This window comes from Squalius cephalus, assembly GCF_949319135.1.
Source record: "Squalius cephalus genome assembly, chromosome: 12".
Lineage (NCBI taxonomy): Eukaryota > Metazoa > Chordata > Actinopteri > Cypriniformes > Leuciscidae > Squalius > Squalius cephalus.
In genome coordinates, this window is record NC_137133.1 from 25,311,062 (window position 1) to 25,333,471 (window position 22,410).

The 22,410-nt window shown below is 40.2% G+C and overlaps 2 protein-coding genes across 3 annotated transcripts in view; both read left to right on the forward strand.

Annotated features, from left to right (window-relative positions):
* LOC307168122 (organic cation transporter protein) overlaps positions 1-8,599 on the forward strand; it is a 49,174-nt gene extending 40,575 nt beyond the window's left edge. For both annotated transcript variants that reach the window (XM_079887748.1, XM_079887749.1), the window contains one exon: positions 7,686-8,599. In XM_079887748.1, the coding sequence (XP_079743874.1) occupies positions 7,686-7,758 (73 nt within the window). In that variant the 3' untranslated portion in view covers positions 7,759-8,599. The remainder of the gene's footprint in view (positions 1-7,685) is intronic.
* A 7,429-nt stretch (positions 8,600-16,028) lies between these two features.
* LOC307169030 (uncharacterized protein) lies at positions 16,029-22,410 on the forward strand. The gene is made up of 5 exons (XM_079889423.1): positions 16,029-16,051; positions 17,326-17,494; positions 20,478-20,585; positions 21,421-21,628; positions 21,742-22,410. The coding sequence occupies exons 2-5, from the start codon at positions 17,328-17,330 to the stop codon at positions 22,204-22,206; spliced, it is 948 nt and encodes a 315-aa protein (XP_079745549.1). The 5' UTR covers positions 16,029-16,051; positions 17,326-17,327; the 3' UTR covers positions 22,207-22,410.

The following is a 22,410-nucleotide window of genomic DNA, read 5'->3' on the forward strand; positions in this document are numbered from 1 at the left end:
ACACATGTTCAATTTTGTCAAGTGACACCACATTAATTATTAATTACATTTATAATACATTTTAAGTATCGAAATACAATTTAAGTGCTAAAGTCATATTAAGTCATAAGCATTTCCCTCAGCTATACTGATAAACATTTTGACCTTTGGTTGAAATGTGGTTATTGATTGTAGACTCTCCCCGAAATTCACACAGAAGTGCTGAAACCATCAGCAGAATCCACCTGGGCCTAGTTTTCATTTATTCTTGGAGATTTCATAAATGTGAATTCCTGCAGTTTAGTGTTTTATTAAGGGTCAAATACCTTTTGAGAGACTGTTGATTAGTGTCTTGTGGTTTTGAGTAGTTTATTTTGACATAAATGTGGTGGTTAGTTGTTGACACTTACAGTAGAGACTCTAAAATGTTGCCAGCCCCTTCAGCAGGGACATTTTAAAAATGGTTCTCTTACGAGAGGTTCTCTCGTACTGCGTAATATCTTACGCTATGGAGAAATCTCATTTCCGCGAGATATTGAAGCCAAAAATTATCCTTAATTTTGAAATAATGCAAAACGCGTTGCGGCAGCATGCAGGCATAGGCAAGACGGCTCGCGTGCCTATTGGCTGCCCTGCGGCAACAGCAGCAGCCTATCGAGAGAGGCCCCCGTGATGTCAGATCCAATGGGGGCGCTTTGCGCCCACTGCGTCACATCCCGCCGAAACGGCGTGGCCTGGGTCTATAAATATAGCTCGGTAGGTTGATTTCCCTAATTTTTCATCTCTTCAGCGAAGCACACGCATCGCTGGATCCGGAGAAGAAGAAGCCGCGGCGTCTGAGAAAGCCTTTCAGCGGGACGAGCCACTGCATCTGAAGCCGCTGGCCGCGCCGCCTTCAGTCGCCGTTCCTGCTGTGCTATCCGGCGTTATGTGCTAGCGTTATGTGCTAGCCGCCGCGACACACACTCTCATTGCACTAAAAGAGCCGAGCGTCTTTTTCAAGATGCCCCTTTCCTGTGGCTCGTGCCGAGCCCCACTCAGCGACGGGGACCGCCATGTCATCTGCGTTTCCTGCCTGGGTGAGGATCATGCAGCTCTCGCGCTCGCTGACGGCAGCTGCTCTCACTGCGAGCTATTGCCCATGGTGACTCTGAGGACTCGCCTGGCATCATTCACCGAGTCTGCACCTCTGCCCGCTGCGCCGTTGTGCCATAAGAAGTGCCGCTCTCAGCGGGTCCCTGAACCTCCTACAACCCGTGGAAGCTCGTCGGTTCGCCCGCCAGCTTCCCCGCCTGCTTCGCCTGAGTCTCTATCCGCCGGACAGTGGCCGCCGTCTGCCGCCGCTTCCGTCATGGATTACGACGAGGAAGCCGCGTTTGTGGGGGATGACAGCTGCTCTATCCTGGCGTCAGGCAGTGAGGATTGGTCGAGCTCTGGATCTCGCCCCCTCTGCTCGCGAATCTTCTGGGAAAAGGGCCAGCATTGAATCAGAGCTGACGCGTCTACTCACGCATTGAGTGGGCGGCGCCCGCGGAACCCGCGCACCGCGGAACCTGCGCACAACTGGCTGGATGGATGTTTCCTGCAAAGGGACCGCGTTTCACAGTCTTCCAGACCCGCGCCTTTTCTTCCTGAGCTTCATGAAGAAGTCGCGAAGTCCTGCAACGCCCCCTTCTCAGCCAGAGTCCACACCTCTGTTTCTGCAGCATTTTCCGTGGTGGACGGTGCTAAACACAGAGGGTACATTGCTCTTCCTCCGGTGGAAGAAGCTGTAGCGGCCCATCTTTGCCCGCCCTCTGCTGGACGGCGTGCTAAGACGGCGCTGCCTTCTAAAGCTTGCTGCACGACTTCAGCCATGCACAGTCGCGCTTACACCGCCGCTGGACAGGCTGCATCTGCGTTGCACACGATGGCCATTTTGCAAATCTTCCAGGCCGACCTTCTCCGTAAACTGGACGAGGAAGGACCGGAAGCTATCTGCGTGCCGGACTTGAGAAGCGCCACGGATCTGGCTCTTCGCGCCACTAAGTCCGCTGCACAGGCCATAGGGCGAATCATGGCTTCTCTCACCGTATTGGAGAGACACTTATGGCTGACGCTCTCTGAGATGCCGGACTCCGAGCGCTCCGCATTCCTCGACGCCCCCATATCTTCTGCCGGCCTCTTCGGATCATCCGTCAAAGATTTTGCGGATAGATTCGCTGAGGTACAGAAAACGTCACAGGCCATAAAGCACTTTTTGCCTAAGCGCTCCAGCTCCGCAGCAGGTCGCTCTAAACAGCCGTCTGCTCGAAGCTCCCAGCCGCAGCCTCCTCCCGCCGCCGCTTCGCAGCGTCGACAGGCCCGGGACACAAGACCACGCTCTCGCTCTGCTGGCCGCTGCCCCCCGCCGCGCGGGCCTCGGCCTAAGATCGGGATAAAGCCCGAGGCCTCAAAGTCTTCCTAGCCAGCCTGGGAAAACGACGGTGTTCAAGTCTCGCTGCGGCCAGACTTCCACCAAAACTTCTCGCTCGTTCAGTTCCAGTAAATGCGACTGTTCCAGTGTATTCAGCAGTAAACAAATCGGTACTACAGCCCGTTTGCCTGCACACAAATGCCGTTTTTACGGCAACCCAGATAAATCCCATAAAGAGTGTATTTTCTGGTATTCCAGCCACGGCCGATGGTGTTATGAGTGTAGTAAAAATGCCCACAACCCAGTGTTCATTCCTACACACAAGCACAGCCCGACAGACTACAGGGCTCGCACACATAAAATCGACTCATGTCGATTGTGCATCAAATGTAGTGAATGTGCCCACGACCCAGTGCCCACAAACACTACACACTGCATGTCCCACGGTTTCTGTAAAAACGAAACCAACACACATACAGTCAGCTCAAGCCGACGGTGTTTTCAGTGTAGTGAATGTGCCCGCCGTCCCGCGCCCACATTCACTCACAGACATGACAAGCCCTACGGGTTTTCCCCCGCTCGCTCTCTCTCAGCATCCCGCTATAGGAGAGTCGAGCGCGGGCAGGCTGCCCGCTGTGATCAGCGCGCCCCCCGCCTCGAACGCTGCAAGCGTGACGTTTGTGTTACAGCACACCGAAGCTCTCCGGTTGCCACCATGTCGCGACCAGAGCCCAGATTTCATTCAACCCCTAGCTATTCGTGCGAGTGCATGGGCAGAGCTTCCCGGGGTTTCAGAATGAGTGCTGAACATTATAAAAACATTATAAAAAGGGGCTACTCGCTACAGTTCGCTCGACGTCCCCGCAGGTTTGAGGCGCGAATCGAAACTACGGTAAAAAAGGAAGTAGCACATCTACAGTACTGTGCAAAAAAGCATGTTAATATCCCCACCCCAGAAATGTCCCCAAAAATGGTTGTAAGTCAGTTATTTATATCTTTTGCTGTAGTGTGTCAGTAGGAAATATCAGTTTACATTTCCAAACATTCTTTTTGCCATTAATTGTAATAATCCAGTGAGATTTCTGTATGCACAAGGAGTCTGACAACAGCCGGTATGATCTGATCTCACCATCATCGAGTCCGTCTGTGATTACATGAAGAAACAGAAAAAAACTGAGACAGACTAAATCCAGAAGAACTGCGGGAACGTCTCCGAGATGCTTGAAGAAACCTTCCTGCAAAGCTACAGTACTGTGAAAAGTACTGGCACTTGTGTTAAAGTGCTGTAAAGTGAGAATGCTTTCAAAAATAAAATCACAAATTGTTTACTAATTCATTATCATTATTAACTAATTCAAATCAATATATGGTGTAACGACCCTTTGCGTTTAAAACGGCTTTTGTCCAGGTACACTTGCGCATAGTTTTTCAGGTAGCTTTGCAGGAAGGTTTCTTCAAGCATCTCGGAGATGTTCACGCAGTTCTTCTGGATTTAGTCTGTCTCAGTTTCTTCTGTTTCTTCATGTAATCACAGATGGACTCGATGATGGTGAGATCAGATCATACCGGCTGTTGTCAGACTCCTTGTGTATACACAAATCTCGCTGGATTATTACAATTAATGGCAAAAAGAATGTTTGGAAATGTAAACTGATATTTCCTACTGACACACTACAGCAAAAGATATAAATAACTGACTTAAAACCATTTTTGGGGACATTTTTGGGGTGGGGATATTAACATGCCTAAGACTTTTGCACAGTACTGTACATCGAGCCGAAATTGCGAAACTGTTGAGCAAAGGGGCCATAGAGCCTTTATCTCAAGCTCAGAGCGAAGGGGGTCTATACAGCAGATATTTTCTGGTACCGAAAAAAGACGCGGGTCTCAGACCCATTCTAGATCTAAGACAGCTGAACAAAGTGCTTTCAAAACGCCGGTTCAGAATGCTCACAACCAGGAAAATCCTCACGCAAATTCGCCAAGGGGACTGGTTTATGTCAATAGATCTGAAGGACGCGTATTTCCAAATACAAATAGCATCACGTCACAGGCTATTCTTGAGATTCGCTTTCGAGGGCCAGGCTTATCAATACACAGTCCTGCCGTTCGGCTTGTCCCTAGCACCCCGTACATTCACGATGTGCATGGACGCAGCGCTCACACCCCTGAAACTCCGGGGCATGCGAGTTTTGAACTACTTGGACGATTGGCTGATTCTAGCTCGATCACACTCAGAACTCATAGAACACAGGACCATATTACTCGAACATCTCGAGAATCTAGGTCTCAAAGTCAACTGAGCGAAGAGTTCACTGTCTCCCAGTCAGAGAATATCTTTTCTGGGAATGGAACTGGACTCGCTGTCTATGACAGCACAACTATCGCCACAGCGCAGACTGGATATTCAGCGCATGACGAAATCCTTCCGCCGCGGCACTATAGTCCTGCTCAGAAGGTTTCAGAAAATGCTGGGTCTCATGGCCTCAGCATCATCAGTGCTCCAGCTGGGTCTGCTTCGCATGCGCCCGCTTCAGTTCTGGCTAAAAGCGCGAGTACCACGGCGAGCATGGACCTCTGGTCTTTTTCGCCTCAAGATCACTCAGGAATGCGTCTCAGCCCTGAAATCTTGGAAAGCGACCGACTGGTACCCTTCAGGTGTAAGCCTGGGGACTTCCTCGAGTGTGAAGGTGGTGTCCACGGACGCCTCCACCTCGGGATGGGGAGCTCTGCTCGAGGGCAGACCGTTCTTTGGCCAGTGGCCAGAACAGGAAAGGCTTCTGCACATAAACTGCCTGGAAATGATGGCAGTCGACAGCGCGCTAAGGCGCTTTTGTCCCCAGATAAAGGGACACCACGTCTTGGTCCGTTCGGACAACATGTCGGTGGTGACCTATATAAATTACCAAGGAGGTATCAAGTCCCGAAACCTTTACAGGCTGACGGAAGGCCTCCTGGTTTGGGCTCAGCACAATCTGCGCTCGCTGAGAGCAGCGCACGTGCCAGGCCATCTGAACTTGGGACCAGACAGGCTGTCCAGAAATTGTGTTCCGGCAGGAGAATGGTCCCTACACCCACAGACAGTCCAACTGCTGTGGAAAATGTTTGTCAGAGCGAAGATAGACCTGTTTGCGTCTCAAGAAAACGCTCACTGTCCGGAGTTTTTCTCCAAGAGCAGGGAAACACTGGCCTACGTCTGGCCCCGCTGCCCGCTCTATGCTTTTCCCCCCGTTGCGCTCCTGCCTCAGGTATTAGAGCAAATCAGGGAAAACGGATGCTCAGTGCGACTGGTGGCTCCGTTCTGGAAGAACCAAGCTTGGTTCCCAGTTCTGATGCAGCTGACAAGCACTGCCCCATGGCCGATACCAGTGAGGAAGGACCTCCTCTCTCAGGCCAAGGGCTCGATCTGGCATCCTCGCCCAGAGCTGTGGTCCCTACATGCGTGGGCCATCAATGGGTACCCGCTAACCTCCCGGAGGGAGTGTTGAACATGATCACGCAGGCTAGGGCCCCGTCTGCTAGACGGCTCTATTCCTCAAAATGGTCTGTGTTTTCTAGCTGGTGCACAGCTCGTGGCATATCACCCACAGTCTGTGGAGTGACAGAGGTTCTCTCCTTCCTACAAGAGCTACTGGATAAGGGTAGAACCCCTTCCACGCTCAAGGTGTATGTGGCGGCTATAGCGGCGTTTACTAAACCGACGCTTGGCCAGTCACTGGGGAGAAACGATCTGGTCATCCGCTTCCTTAGAGGAGCTAAGAGGTTAAATCCTCCCAGACCTCCCTCAGTTCCCATTTGGGACCTTTCTACGGTTCTGGAAGCCATGAAGGGGCCCCCATTCGAGCCAGTACAGTCAATAGACATCAAGCACTTGCCTTTCAAGACAGTGTTTCTTCTGGCTCTCGCTTCTGTAAAGCTCTGCCGGTCTATAATGAAGAGAAGGACGCGAGCTTCTTTTGCCCGGTCAGGGCATTAAGAGCTTATGTGACAGACAGACGGAGCAGCTCTTTGTTTCGTTCAGTGGACGTTCTAAGGGACTAGCTGCATTGAAACATACCCTATCCAGGTGGATAGTTGATGCTATAGCGCTGGCGTACACTTCTAAGGGCCTGCAGTGCCCATTAGGTGTCAGAGCACACTCCACTATAGGCATGGCCTCGTCGTGGGCTTGGTATAGTGGGATTGCCTTGCAGGATATCTGTATGGCGGCAGGCTGGGCCTCCCCGTCTACATTTATAAGGTTTTATAACCTAGAGGTTCCCGCTTTGCAGGCTAAGCTGCTTTCGGTCCAATAAATCAGAACTATCTGCCCCGACGCTATCGGCCCAGAATTCTGAAACTGCTTGAGCAACGCTCGCAGATCGATCAAATACTAACGGGCAATATGTAAGACCCATTATATTCATCTGTCCAGGCCGACTCCTCGCCCTGACAGTGTGGAACACTATAAATGGCCCCTTATCAGGTGCTATTCTTTTAGGGAATCCCCTTTTAGGGAACCTCGGACTCTCTGTGAGTCCCTGATTATTATGCACTATATGAGCCCCGGGCACCTGCCCTTGGGACTTTGGTGTCGGATCTTAGCACGCACGGCATTTTACACTGTGTTCCCCATAGCGTAAGATATTACGCAGTACAAGAGAACCTCTCGTAAAAGAACGTACTAGGTTACTAACGTAACCTCTGTTCTCTCTAGAAGAGGGAACGAGTACTGCGTATCTTGCCGTGCCTGCAACACGCTCTGGTTCGCTTTGGCAATGAAAAACTAGGGAAATTATTAGCTATATTTATAGACCCAGGCCACGCCCGTTTCGGCGGGACGTGACGCAGTGGGCGCGAAGAACCCCCATTGGATCTGACGTCACGGGGGCCTCTCTCGATAGGCTGCTGCAGTTGCCACAGGGCAGCCAATAGGCACGCGAGCCGTCTTGCCTATGCCTGCATGCTGCCGCAACGCGTTTTGCATTATTTCAAAATTAAGGATAATTTTTGGCTTCAATATCTTGCGGAAATGAGATTTCCCCATAGCGTAAGATTTACGCAGTACTCGTTCCCTCTTCTAGAGAGAACAGAGGTTACGTTAGTAACCGAGTACGTTTTCTCTGCCTGGATTTGGAAGGGTTTTTTCCCTTCCTTTAAAAAAAAAAAGGAAGGCTGGATAAAACAAACCACAGATCAAAACAACGAAGCTATTTAAGCACCTCAAGAAAACCACAATATTTTATTTAGAACATATTTTATTCAGAGCAGATCACAGTTAAAGCTCATACACATGAAATGTGGTTGATCTTTGCCCTAATTTGCCTTCCAGCGCTACGGCTGAGAAGTCACAACATGCTTTGTATGAAGAGTGTCCAAAACAGAACCCCGACATCATCCTCTGAACAGTGGGCCCAGATTTAACTCTCTCCAAACAACCATTTCGGAAGGAAAGACTTTTCATGTGTTGTTTTCAACTTTTCTTTCCAGGACTACTTGAACATAGTCAAGTCAAGTGCAGTGTGTGTATGAAGGCAAGTGAAATACATGACTGAGCTTGGATTTTGGAAGCATTTTTATCATAATATTACAATAATGTACAATGATGAGGGCATTTTTTATGTTTTTATTATTATTAATTATCTGAAGTCCAGGGTCTAATTTCGCATTTAAAGACTCATTGTAAATAATGTTAATATCATGTAGTTAGCTTTGAAAATCAAACATGGAGATAATAAAATTGCTAAATGCTAATAATTCTTTAGTTGCATTGACAAGAGTGCTTAAGTTCAAAAGACTACCTGTAATCATTACATGAATTTTTTTAAGTTGCCTTTAACTGGAGCGAATTAGTGGAGGTCACTTTTTAAGTTATCTCAACTCTGAAATGCTCACAAACTCAACAACACAAGCTTTTTTTTCTATTACCCGTAAGTAGTTTACTAGAGTAGAATTCACTTTTAAAATGTTTTAAGTGGCAAACACGGGAGCGTCTAAACATTTCAATGTTGTTATGTCATCCAAGATATTCATCAATTATTATTTTTTTAATTCGAAAAGAAATTAAGGTTTTTGCGGAAAACATTCCAGGATTTTTCTACATAAAGTGGACTTCAACTGTTATCAACGGTTTGAAGGTCCAAATTGCAGTTTCAATGCAGCTTCAAAGGGCTTTACACAATCCCAGCTGAGGAATAAGGGTCTTATCTAGCAAAACCATCAGTCATTTTATATATATATATATATATATATATATATATATATATATAAGATATAAAAACGTTTATATACTTCTTAACCACAAATACTAAAGACATGAATATCTTGGATGATGTGGGGGTGAGTAAATTATCAGGAAATTTTAATTTTGAAGTGAACTAATCCTTTAAGTTGATGCTGCTGCTTATCGATGCTGTAACTATATTCTTCCACTAATCTGCATTGTGAAGACATAATATTCCATTGGCTTCAGTGTAATTGGTCACCTGGTATTTACGACTGGCTCAAAAAAAAAAAAAAAAAAAAGGACCTCCTATAAAGAGAAATACCAACCTCAACACAGTCTGCTTTATACTACTACTTTCTTACTAGGAACAGCTAGTCCATACATAAAATCAACATCAAAAAGCATTGATCAATATTGTAAAATTGAGCATAGAAAACTACTACATTTTTTTCCACATGGCCTTGCCATCTCTGAATGCTAAAACAGTTTACAGGGCAGTTTCTCACATTAAATGTGTATTATGTGATTGATTTCTGCATCACTGATAGCATTAAACAGAGTTGCAAAAATAATGAGGTAGTCCCAAACAGGTAGTCCCACCCCAACTCAGGCCATTGGCTAAGCCAGTGCTGTATCTATGCTATGGCCCACTCAAACAACAGGCTGCAATTCTGAAAATTATGTTTCACTATCAAAAACAATATTTTTTTAGCTAACTATCACCACCTTCTGGAGAAAAGCGGTACTTGCTTATTTTTTCCAGAACCTTTTTTCCAGAATCAGAGACAACTAAATGATGCCACCGGGGTCTCCTTTATTTCCACAGTATAGTGTTTGTGTGTTTATAGGGTATTTACTGAATATTTTAATTTTTACAGAGTTTTGTACATTTTTAATAAAACTGAAAATGGATTTAGATATTAGTTAGTTACTTTTAGTAGTAACTAACTCCCACAGAGTCTGAAACTTTCCTTAGATCTGAAGGATTTCTCTCGTAATACAAGGAAAGTGCTATTGGAAAACCAGTCGTGTCAGCATAGATAACTGTGTATGTAAATATGATTTTTAGTGATGTTTTATTGTAGTAATTTTGGTATGATTTATATTTGGACTGATGGCTGTAATGGGTGAATGGTTGAATGAATGAACTAATAGTTGTATTAGAGTGGTTAAATACATTTTATATTGTGTATTTTGTATTGTAATTCACCTGCTCGGGGACTGCAGATGGAAACTAGCTCAAGCTAAATCTGGTGCAAAGCATCTTTAATTAATGTTTTTTGCACATTGTCCCTGTTGAAATAAACAAACAAATAAATAAATAAATATACCCAAACTATACATTACTGGTAAATTTGATGTATATTATTTTTGTCTCTGTTACCTGACATGTATTAAATATGTTTTAAAAAGGTAAACATTTGGATTCATGTTAATTTGTTAAAAGAACACTGCTGCAAATTCTGATTTACACATCACAAAGATGAAGAAGCTGATGAGGTTTCATGGAAATTGTTATAATGATTAGTCTTGGAAGCAACATTATCTGTATTATTGTGTTCTGAAGCCATAGATTGTTTTGTGTAGAGCTTCCATTTGCAAGCACACATACATTACGCATCTCTGGTCATGAAACACTATCCAAGGACTTCACACTACAACTGGCATTTTAACTGAAGTCCTCCTGTCCGTGTGACACTAAACCAATGTGTTCTGAGACTGAAAACCTTTATACAGGGCCTGCTGTCTGAAAACCACACGAGAAGGTTATTTATGACACACTCTCTCACACACACACACACACACACACACACACACACACACACACACACACACACACAAACACAATTGTGCTCAGTGTGCAGAAATGTGTTAGTAACACATTACAGTAATAATATTACTTTTAGCAGTAACTATACCCAGCTAACAGGGAACATTCTCATAACTTTCACTAACGTTCTGGCAAGGTTCTCTCAAAGTTATGAACAAACGTTACAGAATTGTCAATGTTATCTGGTCTTTAATAATGTTCTCAAAGGGTTGGCACAAAAACATAATTTATAAATTGTTTCTAGAAGTTTTTATTTTATTTTATTTCCTCATAATGTTGAGAGAAAACATTCTTGGAACATCATTTAAACATTTAGAATGACAACTAACTTCAAATTAATAAGGTTGTGTGTGTCATTTTAAAAGACATCCTTGGAACATGGGAAAGTTTTGTAGCCTGTCCCATAGCTATTGTTCCTATTTGTTTCTCTTAAATGCAAAGGTTATGCAAGTGTTAAAATAAACACTTTCAAAACAATGTTCATGAAATCACCATCAAATTATCATTAGTATTTAAAAAGTGTTCTCATAATGTTGGCAGAAAACAATCTTTAAAAAACATTCTTCGAATGTCCTTTAAATATTAAGGATCAATAACTTTCTGGCTAAAAAAAAAATGGCTTAAGGTTGGATGTTACACAGCAAATTCCCCTGTGTTTCATGAACACCGCTCAGTGTTCACATGTGTCAACAATACAGAGTGTTAAACTGAAGCAGTGTTGGAGTTAGATAATTAAGACAATTACATTAGATTATATTGTAAGCTCGCACTAGATCGGTCCAAAACCGGCATCCGACCAGCGCAGAAGGTCTTTTCGTGTTACTGTCCTTTTCTCGAGACAAAGAATTTTTTGATTAAATGCAATACATTTGAATATGTATTCTCTCGTTATTTCATAAGACTCCATAAATGAAAAGGTTTTAATGATATCTGTGGATCATTAATTATGAGCGAATGTTTGACTATTCCGTTTAATTCTTCAATGAAAATAATGTCAAAGTCAGTTAGAATAATCAAATGTAACAATTTATTATGTCAGGTAAATGTATCATGCCAATTTCATAATCAATTCAAAGATAATCGATACGAAAACATCAAATGCTCTGGAATAGAGAGAAGATGCAAACCCAACATTAAAATACATGATGCTGAATTCTTTGAGGTCCTTCAACATCATGGGCTCATCTGAGGTACAGAAGGCCTCGAACTCCCTGCTGCATTTCATTATATAGACAAACCTTTCACATGGAAACATGTTAGCCTGGCTAACGTCAGACCTCATCTCATTGAGATGTGGTCTGGGAACCACATGTTCATTTTCTCATATTTGAGGCGTGGTTTACGAATGCCCAGAGCCGTTTATTGGGCGCTACGAATGTGTATCAAATGCGCCTGTACGTAGCTCATAGCCAATCGTTTCAATTATACCAGATGACGTATGTAGAGTGACAGAAATTCGACGAGGAAGAAGACGAAATAAACTTGCATTCTAAACTACTTAGAACACCATGTAAGGCTGCATCGAAAGGTAACTTCGCATCTGATGCCATGTTGGATCCATAGATATAAACAAACTGCTTCGGTGTGTCGCATAGACGTCGTCATCGTCTTGCTGCTCCCTCCCCGTTCTGTGATTGGTTCCCTTTTTGAGGGGAAAATCTGGTCCATGGTGTCCAGGCCTAGCAGCGTGAATAAAATCGCGCTGCATGCAAAGGCAGCATGGGGAAACCCAGGCTAGAAACATGTACTAACAAAAGAAATTTGGGTAACACTTTATATTACGACCCGCAAACAACTGCGTAAGTAAACCGAAATTACGATGTACGTTTCTGTAATTATAGTGTACTTACGTGTAGGTATAAGGGAACAATATGTTAAGTTTTGGGTAATAAAGGGGTAACAAGCAGATATACAACCTGCAAAGAACTTCGTAAGTAAACCGAAATTACGGTGTACGTTTCTGTAATTATAGTGTACCTCCGTGTAGGTATAAGGGAACAATATGTTAAGTTTGGGGTAATAAAGGGGTACAACCAGATATACAAGCAAATTATTTATAATGTAATTATTTTAAAACTAACAGGTACCTATTCTGTTAATATATTCCAGGCAAAAATTGTACGTCTGTTGTATATAAAAGTTTTTATCACATTTCTGGCAAAATATGTTCTTGTACAATGTAGTTACAGGGTAATTTTGACATCTGTGGGTTGTAAATTAAACTTATATATGGCTGTATGTAAGCACAGAATGATAAAGAATTAAAATTTATTGGCTTTTCTTACTAAACTACTTAACGTTAAGCCAAAAAAAAAAAGTTTCTGCTATGATTTTAATTTAGAACGTACCATGTACTTACCTCATCACATTGTATTGCAATGACACTTAAATGTCAGGGGATACTGTGTAATTAAAAGTTTTCTTGTTTTGTTTTCTTAATAAGAGTACCTTTCTCTGTAATTACTGTGCAAATAGTGTTGTTTCGTATTGTTACATATTAAGTAGTGTTTGTTTCCCCCTTGTTCTGTGTAGTTACAGGGTAAGTGTAACTCCTGCGGGCTGTAAATTAAAGTGGCGCTTGTTACCCCCTTGTTCTGTGTAGTTACAGGGTAAGTGTAACTCCTGCGGGCTGTAAATTAAAGTGGAGCTTGTTACCCCCTTGTTCTGTGTAGTTACAGGGTAAGTGTAACTCCTGCGGGCTGTAAATTAAAGTGGCGCTTGTTTCCCCCTTGTTCTGTGTAGTTACAGGGTAAGTGTAACTCCTGCGGGCTGTAAATTAAAGTGGCGCTTGTTACCCCCTTGTTCTGTGTAGTTACAGGGTAAGTGTAACTCCTGCGGGCTGTAAATTAAAGTGGCGCTTGTTACCCCCTTGTTCTGTGTAGTTACAGGGTAAGTGTAACTCCTGCGGGCTGTAAATTAAAGTGGCGCTTGTTACCCCCTTGTTCTGTGTAGTTACAGGGTAAGTGTAACTCCTGCGGGCTGTAAATTAAAGTGGCGCTTGTTACCCCCTTGTTCTGTGTAGTTACAGGGTAAGTGTAACTCTTGCGGGCTGTAAATTAAAGTGGCGCTTGTTACCCCCTTGTTCTGCGTAGTTACAGGGTAAGTGCAGTAAATATACAATAAAGGATCCCATTTAATTTCTGACTTTTATTTTACAAAAAAAATTCAAAACAGTTTTTCATCTTAATAAAACATTGTCTTTTCTAAAGTATATTCAAACAACAAAGTAACACATTATATCCCCCCCCCCCCCCCTTTTATTTGCTTCTCTTGCTTTTCTTCTTCTTGCTTTTCTTGCTCTTCTTTTTCTGAACTTCCACTGGGGACTCTGAAGTTGAGGAGTTGATGGAGTCCCATTGGTTTTGCTGCACTGCAAAAATATGAATATATATACATGCTCTTAGCAAGCTACACCTTCAATTTTAAGTTGTCGAACAATCCTCCACTCTAAAACATTTTGTGCCACCTGATATTACTGTAGTAACTGTAAATTTGAAGAAAACACATTTTGGTGAAGTTTGAGGCAGATCATGGGGGGGTTGTGATATTTTATAGTGATAATGAATGTAGTGCAGCAGAAAATGTTTTTTAAAAAAGCATAGTTGTTCTGACAGCAACAAAAAACAAAAAAGCATGACACAAACCTGAGGGCTGTGGCATTACAGTATATCTTTGTGCCATTGCAGATGGGGCAGCAGACTTCATCTTTTCGATTTCTTTTTTCAAAAAATCACACTCATCTTTCAGCAAAGTGATCTCTGCTTTAAGAGTGATAATCTTATCTTTGAAAGAAAGAAAGAAAGAAAGAAAGGTTAGACGTTTAAATCTTACTCCTGCTCTACTCCAGGGCTTATACTTGTGACCACTTTCCTATTTTTTAAAACATCAAATTGAAGAACTAAACATCTATGGAGGGATTATTGGGTCAGATTGAAAACTAAAAGTCTAAAACTAAAAGTCTAAATTTGAAACTAAAAGTCTAAATTTGAAACTAAAAGTCTAAGTCGAAAACTAAAAATCCCCAAATTCCAAATCCTAAATCCTAAATGATTAAATGCCCAATCCTAAATCCTCAAATTCCCAATCCTAAATCCTAAATGACCAAATGCCCAATCCTAAATACAAAATGCCCTATCCTAAATACCAAATGCCCAATCCTAAATACCAAATTCATTTTCGACTTATACTTTTAGTTTTCAATTTAGACTTTTAGTTTTAAATCTGACCCAATAATCCCTCCATAGTACCTAATTTATAAACAAACTTATTGCATTACAAATTAATGTTGGAATGATAATATACATAATAAATATTAAGCTGTGGCTACATAGCATCATAGACTTCATAAAAATAAATATTGCACATCGTAATATAATAAGAAGATATATTTAATCATTTAGTGTTGTTGCTCGGGGGTGACGGGTATTCAATGCGCAATTATAATAGCATACCAATATCTTTACAATGGGAAAGTTTGTGGTGAAAATATTAAATTTGGAAAGATTGTGATGCTGCAATATTGTGAAAGGTAACGTTACTCCCCAATCTTACACTTAAATGCGTCATCATGTTTTCCCGACACAGTGGTGGTCATGCTGCTCCCACACGCGACTTCAGTGGATGTGGCGTTTTCACCCACCGTCCTGTACTTCGACGGCTTCATAATCTTTCTTTTTGGACGGTTCATCTTTGATTAAAGACGAAAAAGGAACATCTGATAATATATTACCGGAAGGACGGACACTCAACTCACTATCTCCAAGCTCTGCTATCTCTCACTCTCTTGCTATTGGCGGGTCGCAAGCAAGGTGCATACCGCCACCTACTGTTCGGAATATGCAACCTCATGGCTTCACGTACTTATAAAAAGTAAATAAATTAATTTAATAAAAAAAAAAAAAAAAAACGTTATTATATATCCTACCTGACTGTCATGGGAATCGAGTCCAAAAATAAACAGGCTTCAGCGTACGTGTTTGCAAACAGAGAGGACGTATTTTGTGGGCGGAGCCCAACTGGTGGCAATAGGTTATAATCAATTATAACTATAAAAATGATGGCCTTTTTTTTTTGTTTTTTTTTTGCATTCCTATTCTATGACACTCAAGCTTGCAGTGACGTGACTGTGACGTCTACTCGCAAAAGGTCACTATCAGTGACATCAAGTATCGCGAGAACGATTAGAAAGCAAACGGCTCCCTGTGCTTTTTCGCGGTACTTACCACGTCAAGCCTATCGATTCTCCGATTCAGAAATCAAAAAACCTATCTAAAGATCGAAGTCAAGTTTTACTTTGGATTCATCCATCACCATACGAAATGTTTGGGTAAAGTTTTTTTTTTTTCCCTGTAAATGCAGGCTACTGTAACGATTAAAAGTGTAAACAATATAATATCTATTTGTTTATTTATTCGCTAACATGTTTTGTTAACATGTTTTTTTTTTTTCATGTCCGAATCTACAGCAAACTTCCAGTCGCAAATGTTTAACTAATGTTTACCTACTGTCTAATTCTATTACATCTTTTAATTGTATTAACTTACGTATCTTTCATCTTCGGATTTTATGCCCTACAGCATGTAAGTTAAGTTACGAAATCTTCGGAATTTACTGTACTTTACACTCGTGGACACATTATCAGGTAAGTTTCGTTCGCCTTTCGATTGTTTGCCTTTCGATTCAGGTTTCATCACTAAATGAGTTTTTATGTATTTATAATTAATCCTAAAAAATAAATTTGAGTAAGAAATCAATAGTTATTTGGTAATGCTTTTAGTTGTGTGGTGTACTTCCCTGCTGGAAAAAAACAGCAAGACCAGCATACCCAGATAGCAAACTGACATTGAACCAACATGGAAACGACGTCTCTCCTGACATTGAAACAACATCACTTTGCTCATCGAATTAACGTTGAATCAACGTCAGACACGCCATTCAACCGCATTTCAACATTGAATCAATGTTTTATTTTCAACGTAATAAATAGTAAAGATTGATCCAACGTTGAAATTTGATTGATGATTGATACTAACCTTTACAACTAAGAATCAACGTTGAATCGACGTCTGCCTGCTATCTGGGTATGTTGTGTTATGGTGCTGGTTTGCTGGTGACCAGGGGGTGCGTTTCCCGAAAGCATCGTTGGCCAACTATGGTCGCAAGTTCCGTCGTTACCAATAGAGTTCAATGGACATTGCGATGAACTTGCGACCATAGTTGGCCAACGATGCTTTCGGGAAACGCACCCCAGCATGGGAATTATGCTAGTCTATGCTGTTGTTTTTTTTAGCAGGGTAATGCTTCACATACCTTAATGTAAAGGTATATTGAATTTACAAGGAGGAAAATGTCATGTGAATTCGAAATAACTTGACCGCGTATTTGGTAAGCTGCTGCGATACGTCAGTGGTGCGCCATATTAGCGGTGTAGCCTGCAAAGAAATGAGAGTAAATGGGAAAGCTGCAACTTTTTTATAACTTTTACATCTCTCCATCGATTTCAATGATTTTTATCTGTGTGGAGTACATAAATGTCTTAGATTTGCTTACAATTGCTTAGAATCTAAGCGTAAAAAGGTATAAGGAATTATGATTGTATACGATTAACGTTAATTTGGATAGCGGAGGCATCCATAATGTAATATACAGCTTAATGTACATGAAGTGAAATCAATTATTTTGGCTTGATGGTTTGTATACCCTCATACTGCACACGACGGACGCATTTTTACCTCCAGTTGCTATGAGAGTAATGGAGAAGTTTCCACCACTAATTGGTGGCGCCGTTGACCTACGATCCAGCAGCCAACGCGCGGTCCAATTATTTCTCGTTGTATCTAAATAATGGGTTGTGGTGTTTAATTATAAAAATGAAGTTAACCATTATTTGCCTTTGTTTGTCTTTATCTTCGACAGTCATGGGTACGTTCATGAGAGAACTACAATACATGACATGGAAAGGGGGAAGAAAGTTGATTAAGTGGTTGCAGAAACATAGGCTGCTTGCACCAAAGATGAAGTGCCCTGTTTGTAGGACCCATATGAAAATGTCAAGAACAGGCTCTACAAAAATTGGTTATAGGTGGTAAGTGTAAATGTATCTGTGTAAATATTTTGCTTAGTTGCTAATTATTGTTAGTCCTTTTTCGTGTACATCTTTTTGAATGGTTCATTCTGTGGCAAGTCTGAATTAGTTCACCCAAAAATGAAAATGCTGTCATCATTTACTCTTCCTCAAGTTGTTCCAAACCTGTATGACTTTCTTTCTTCTGCTGAACACAAAAGAAGATATTTTAGAGAAAGTCGGTAACCAAATGACTGATGGACCTCATCGACTTCCATAGTAGGAAAAAAAATACTATGGAAGTCAATGGGGACCAGCAACTGTTTAACCCTTGTGCATCAATTTAAAAAAGTTACTCATAGGTCCAAAGAGGACAAAAATGTCCATGTCAAAAAACGGTCATAAAAAGTTGAAGCTTGGGAGCACAGACTTAACTTTGGTATCATTTTAAAGAATACCCTTGGCAGATTATTGCTGAAGTTAAATTTTTTTTATAAGTAAATCCAAAAAAAAGTTATATAGGTTTAAGTTTATGAAAATTATTTATGAATATTATTTTATATAAAATATATATTTTATGAAACAAGTTGAACTCTAAAACGGCTGGAAAATCAAAACCATAAATCTAAATAAGTTGTGTTCCAAATTTGAGGTTGATATCTCAAAAAATGAGCTTTCAGTAAGATTTTGTTTGGGCGCAGTACCAGACTTTCCCCATTGGATCCCAGCAAAACTCCTCTGGTCACACAGTGATTGGCTTTGTTATTTGCAGTTGAGTTTTTCTCTATCAATACTACAAACACACACATGCACACAAACAAATTTTTTTTTATATAACACACATACCAACCACACTCTGACATCCATACCAACACACCCACACAATTATCATTGCATAATTTATCCAACTGGCTCTATAATAGCTCAAAATTCATGCAGTTAACAGAAACAAAAAAATAAAAACTTACTCATAGGTCCAAAAGGGACAAAAATGTCCAAGTCAAAAAACTCTCATAAAAATGTTATGCTTGGGAGCAAATACTTAAGTTTGGTCTCATTTTAAAGAAGACCCTTGGCAGATTGTTGTTGAAGTGAAAAAAGTGAAAAACGTGCAACCAAATTTTTTTTTATAGAAGTTTAAGTTTATGAAAAATATTTATGAACATTATAATCAATATTTTATATAAAATATATATAAGTATTTTGTGTAACTAGTGCAACATTTTTTTTTTCAAATTAAATGGGGGTGAAATAGTAAAATTACAATAAAAATAGACACCTGTGCCAAAATTAATGCAGTTAACATAAAAAAACTAAAAAAACTTACTCATAGGTCCAAAAGGGACAAAAATGTCCAAGTCAAAAAACTCTCATAAAAATGTTATGCTTGGGAGCAAATACTTAAGTTTGGTCTCATTTTAAAGAAGACCCTTGGCAGATTGTTGTTGAAGTGAAAAAATTGAAAAAAAGTGCAACCAAAAAAATTTTATAGAAGTTTAAGTTTATGAAAAATATTTATGAACATTATAATCAATATTTTATATAAAATATATATTTTATGAAACATTTGGAACTCTAAAACTGATATAAATTCAAAGCCATAAATCTAAACAGGTTGTGTTCCAAATTTGAGGATGATATCTCAAAAAATGAGCTTTCAGTAAGATTTTGTTTGGGCGCAGTACCAGACTTTCCCCATTGGATGCCAGCAAAACTCCACTGGTGAACACAGTGATTGGATTTTCGATTTGCAGTTGAGTTTTTCTCTCTCAAATATTACAAGCACACACATGCACACAAACACATTTTTTTTTTTTATAACACACATACCAACCACACTTAGACATCCATACCAACAAACCCACACAATTATCGTTGCATAATTTATCCAGTTGGCTCTATAATATGCCGAAGCAGAAAACAGGAATAAAGCGAGTATTTGCTTTATAGGCCTAACCTGAAAAAATGGCACCATCTGATAAAAAATGGTAAAAATGTCAATTTTGAAGCCTTGCCAACAGAATGAAAGCCTATTAAAAAAGATTGCATCATTTTATAGTTAAACGGCACAGGGATTAAAAAATGCAGTTTTAATGGGTTTCAATGGGGACATTTTTGTCCTTAAGGTCCTGAGAGGAAGTATTTTGTGTAACTAGTGCAAAATAGATTTTTTAAAGAAAATGATGATGAAATAGTAAAATTCCAATAAAAATACACACCCGTGCCAAATTTTATGCAGTTAGCATTAACACAGGCAAAGTGATCAAAAAAACAAAACTGAAAAAGCCAAAAATGTCCTCAAGGATGCACAAGGGTTAATTACCAACCTTCTTTAAAATATCTTCTTTTGTGTTCAGCAGAAGAAAGAAAGTCATACAGGTTTGGAACAACTTGAGAAAGAGTAAATGATGACAGCATTTTCATTTTTGGGTGAACTATCCCTTTAAGATGAAAGCCAAAATAAGCAAATCATAATAGTAACCCAGTGTTTTTGAAAAGTATACAGATCAGACATAACAAGGATGAATTGGTTACACCGGGTAAAGTATGAGCAGTGTGAAGGATAAAATAAGATAACCCAGGACCCCTGGGTTTAGAATTGACCAGGGTAAACTTTCAACTATGTATGATAGCTAAGTTTGCAAAGAATATGAATTTAAAATCACATTGAGATATCTTTAATACTTCTTAAGCTACAAACACACAAACTTGGGGAAATTTCTTTGTGACACTCATACAGGAATGTGCTGTGCAGTTATTTTTTTTAAGGGAACAAGATGCATTTCCAGTTTAAACATTTTTAGTAGACTTCACAGATGTAGATTTTAGTTACATACTAGATAATTTACTGGATGACGTGCACATAATTTAAAACAAGGATTATTTGCATGATATTTCAAATAAACATTCTTTAATGCAATTAGTGTGTCATTTCTATTGTTGTTTCTTTTAATCATTAAGAAATTTCATGTTTTAGTTGACAATTTGTTTAATCTTTCCACAGGAGATGTAGAAGAAGATGCCATAAGGAAATTTCCAAATCTATTAGGACAGGATCCATCTTCGAGGGTTCACACATGGAAATTTCAGAATGGCTCAAGATAATGCAAAAGTAAGTTTGTTTGTTTGTATAAATAATTATATATTGTGTGCAACAGTGAATATATTGAGTGTATTATCTATCATTGGTTTCTTATTTTAATTTAAGTTCATTTCAGTTATTGTATCTCAGAAACATAAGACACACAACTAGGGGTGGCACAGTGGGTAGCACTGTTGCCTCACAGCAAGAAGATCCCATAGGTCAGGTTGCCTTTCTGTGTAAAGTTTGCATGTTCTCCCTGTGTCAGGGTTTACTCCGGGTACTCCGGTTTTCTCACACAGGAAAAAAACAGGCAGGTTAGGTAAATTAGAGATGCCAAATTGCCCCTCCCCCAACGTTTGTATCAATCAACTTGTGTGGATTACTTGTGTATGGATTAACCAGTTCTCGCCATGCATATAAGCCATAGATGCTGGAATAACATTAAAAATAAACAAACACGAAACTACAATCACTGGATATATTGTGTAATGTAACATCATATTGTTTGTGTTTCATTATATTTTATGGAGTCAAAGGTAAATTACACCCAAAAAAAGAAAATTGTCATTATTTACTCATCTTGTTTCAAACCTGTATACATTTCTTTATTCTGCTAAACACAAAGAAGATATTTGGAGTAATTTCAGTAACCAAACAGATCCAATCCCACATTTACAGAAATAGTAGGGAAAATAAATACTATGGGAATCAACATGAAATGAGATCTGTTTTGTTACTGACCTTCTTCAAAATATATTCCTTTGTATTCAGCAGAATTAAGAAACTTAAGACAGGTTTAGAACCACATCAGGGTGCTGCTTATATATCTCGTACATGGTTTAACACTATTTTGAATTGTCAGTTTTGCTCAAGGTCTCAGGAAAAGACATATCGACTTGATTGAGGAAGGGGCTGCTAGAAGTAGTACATCAATCACAAGAGTATATAATACTCTTCGCCAATGCTGTGTCACTGCAATTAAAAGACTTCAGAGAAGAAAGAAGATGAGGATTGGTGGAAGACATGCTTTTGTTGTCATTGACGAAAGTAAATTCCGCCACAAAAGAAAGGTACAACATTGAATGGTAGATGCTGTTGAGATTACTATCAAGATAAAAAATATTTAAGATATTCAAGTAAAAATAATAACATGGCTGTATCATTTTGATTTTACTATGTGTAGTACAACCGTGGACGCTTCGGAAGAACATGGCGAAGGAAACATTCATGGGTCTTTGGAATGCTGGAGGTGCAAGGAACATCTAGAAAACCAATATTGAAGTTGGTCAAACATCGCCGAAGAAATAATCTGCTACCCATCATACGAAAGTATGTAGTACCTGGGAGTGAAATTCTAAGTGATTGCTGGAGGGCATACAACACCTTGCCGCAGCATGGATACATACACTATCAGGTTAACCACCGACGATACTTCGTCCATCCACAATCAGGTGCCCACACCCAGCACATGGAGCGTGCATGGCGCACATATAAAGAAAACATATATAGATTCAGGGGAAACCTCACCAAACAGTCACTGAAAACAAATCTTTGTTTAGTTGAGTGGAACTACTGGCTTGGTAAGAACCACAGACATGGACCCATTGGTCGCCTAATTCATGATATTAAAAAAGTATATAGATTTTAAAGAAAATTAAAAAAGAGAGAGTGGTCATAACAGTTATTTTTGTAATGTTGGATGTTATTACACATTTATATAATTTAAAATTTTGATTCTGTTAAAAGTGTGAACAAGTTTTAAACTTAAATTTTTGAAGTAATTTTGTCCTTGATTACAATACTGATTTTTTGGTTGTAATTAACTATTATTAAACAGACACTGTTCAATTGT

Bases quoted from the DNA above. Each gene is read 5' to 3' on its own strand.
- LOC307169030 (XM_079889423.1), top strand. From the start codon at position 17,328: ATGGGTACGTTCATGAGAGAACTACAATACATGACATGGAAAGGGGGA. The intron at 20,586-21,420 runs GTAAGTTTGTTT...TTGAATTGTCAG, and splicing joins TGGCTCAAGATAATGCAAAA to TTTTGCTCAAGGTCTCAGGA. The intron at 21,629-21,741 runs GTACAACATTGA...TACTATGTGTAG, and splicing joins AATTCCGCCACAAAAGAAAG to TACAACCGTGGACGCTTCGG.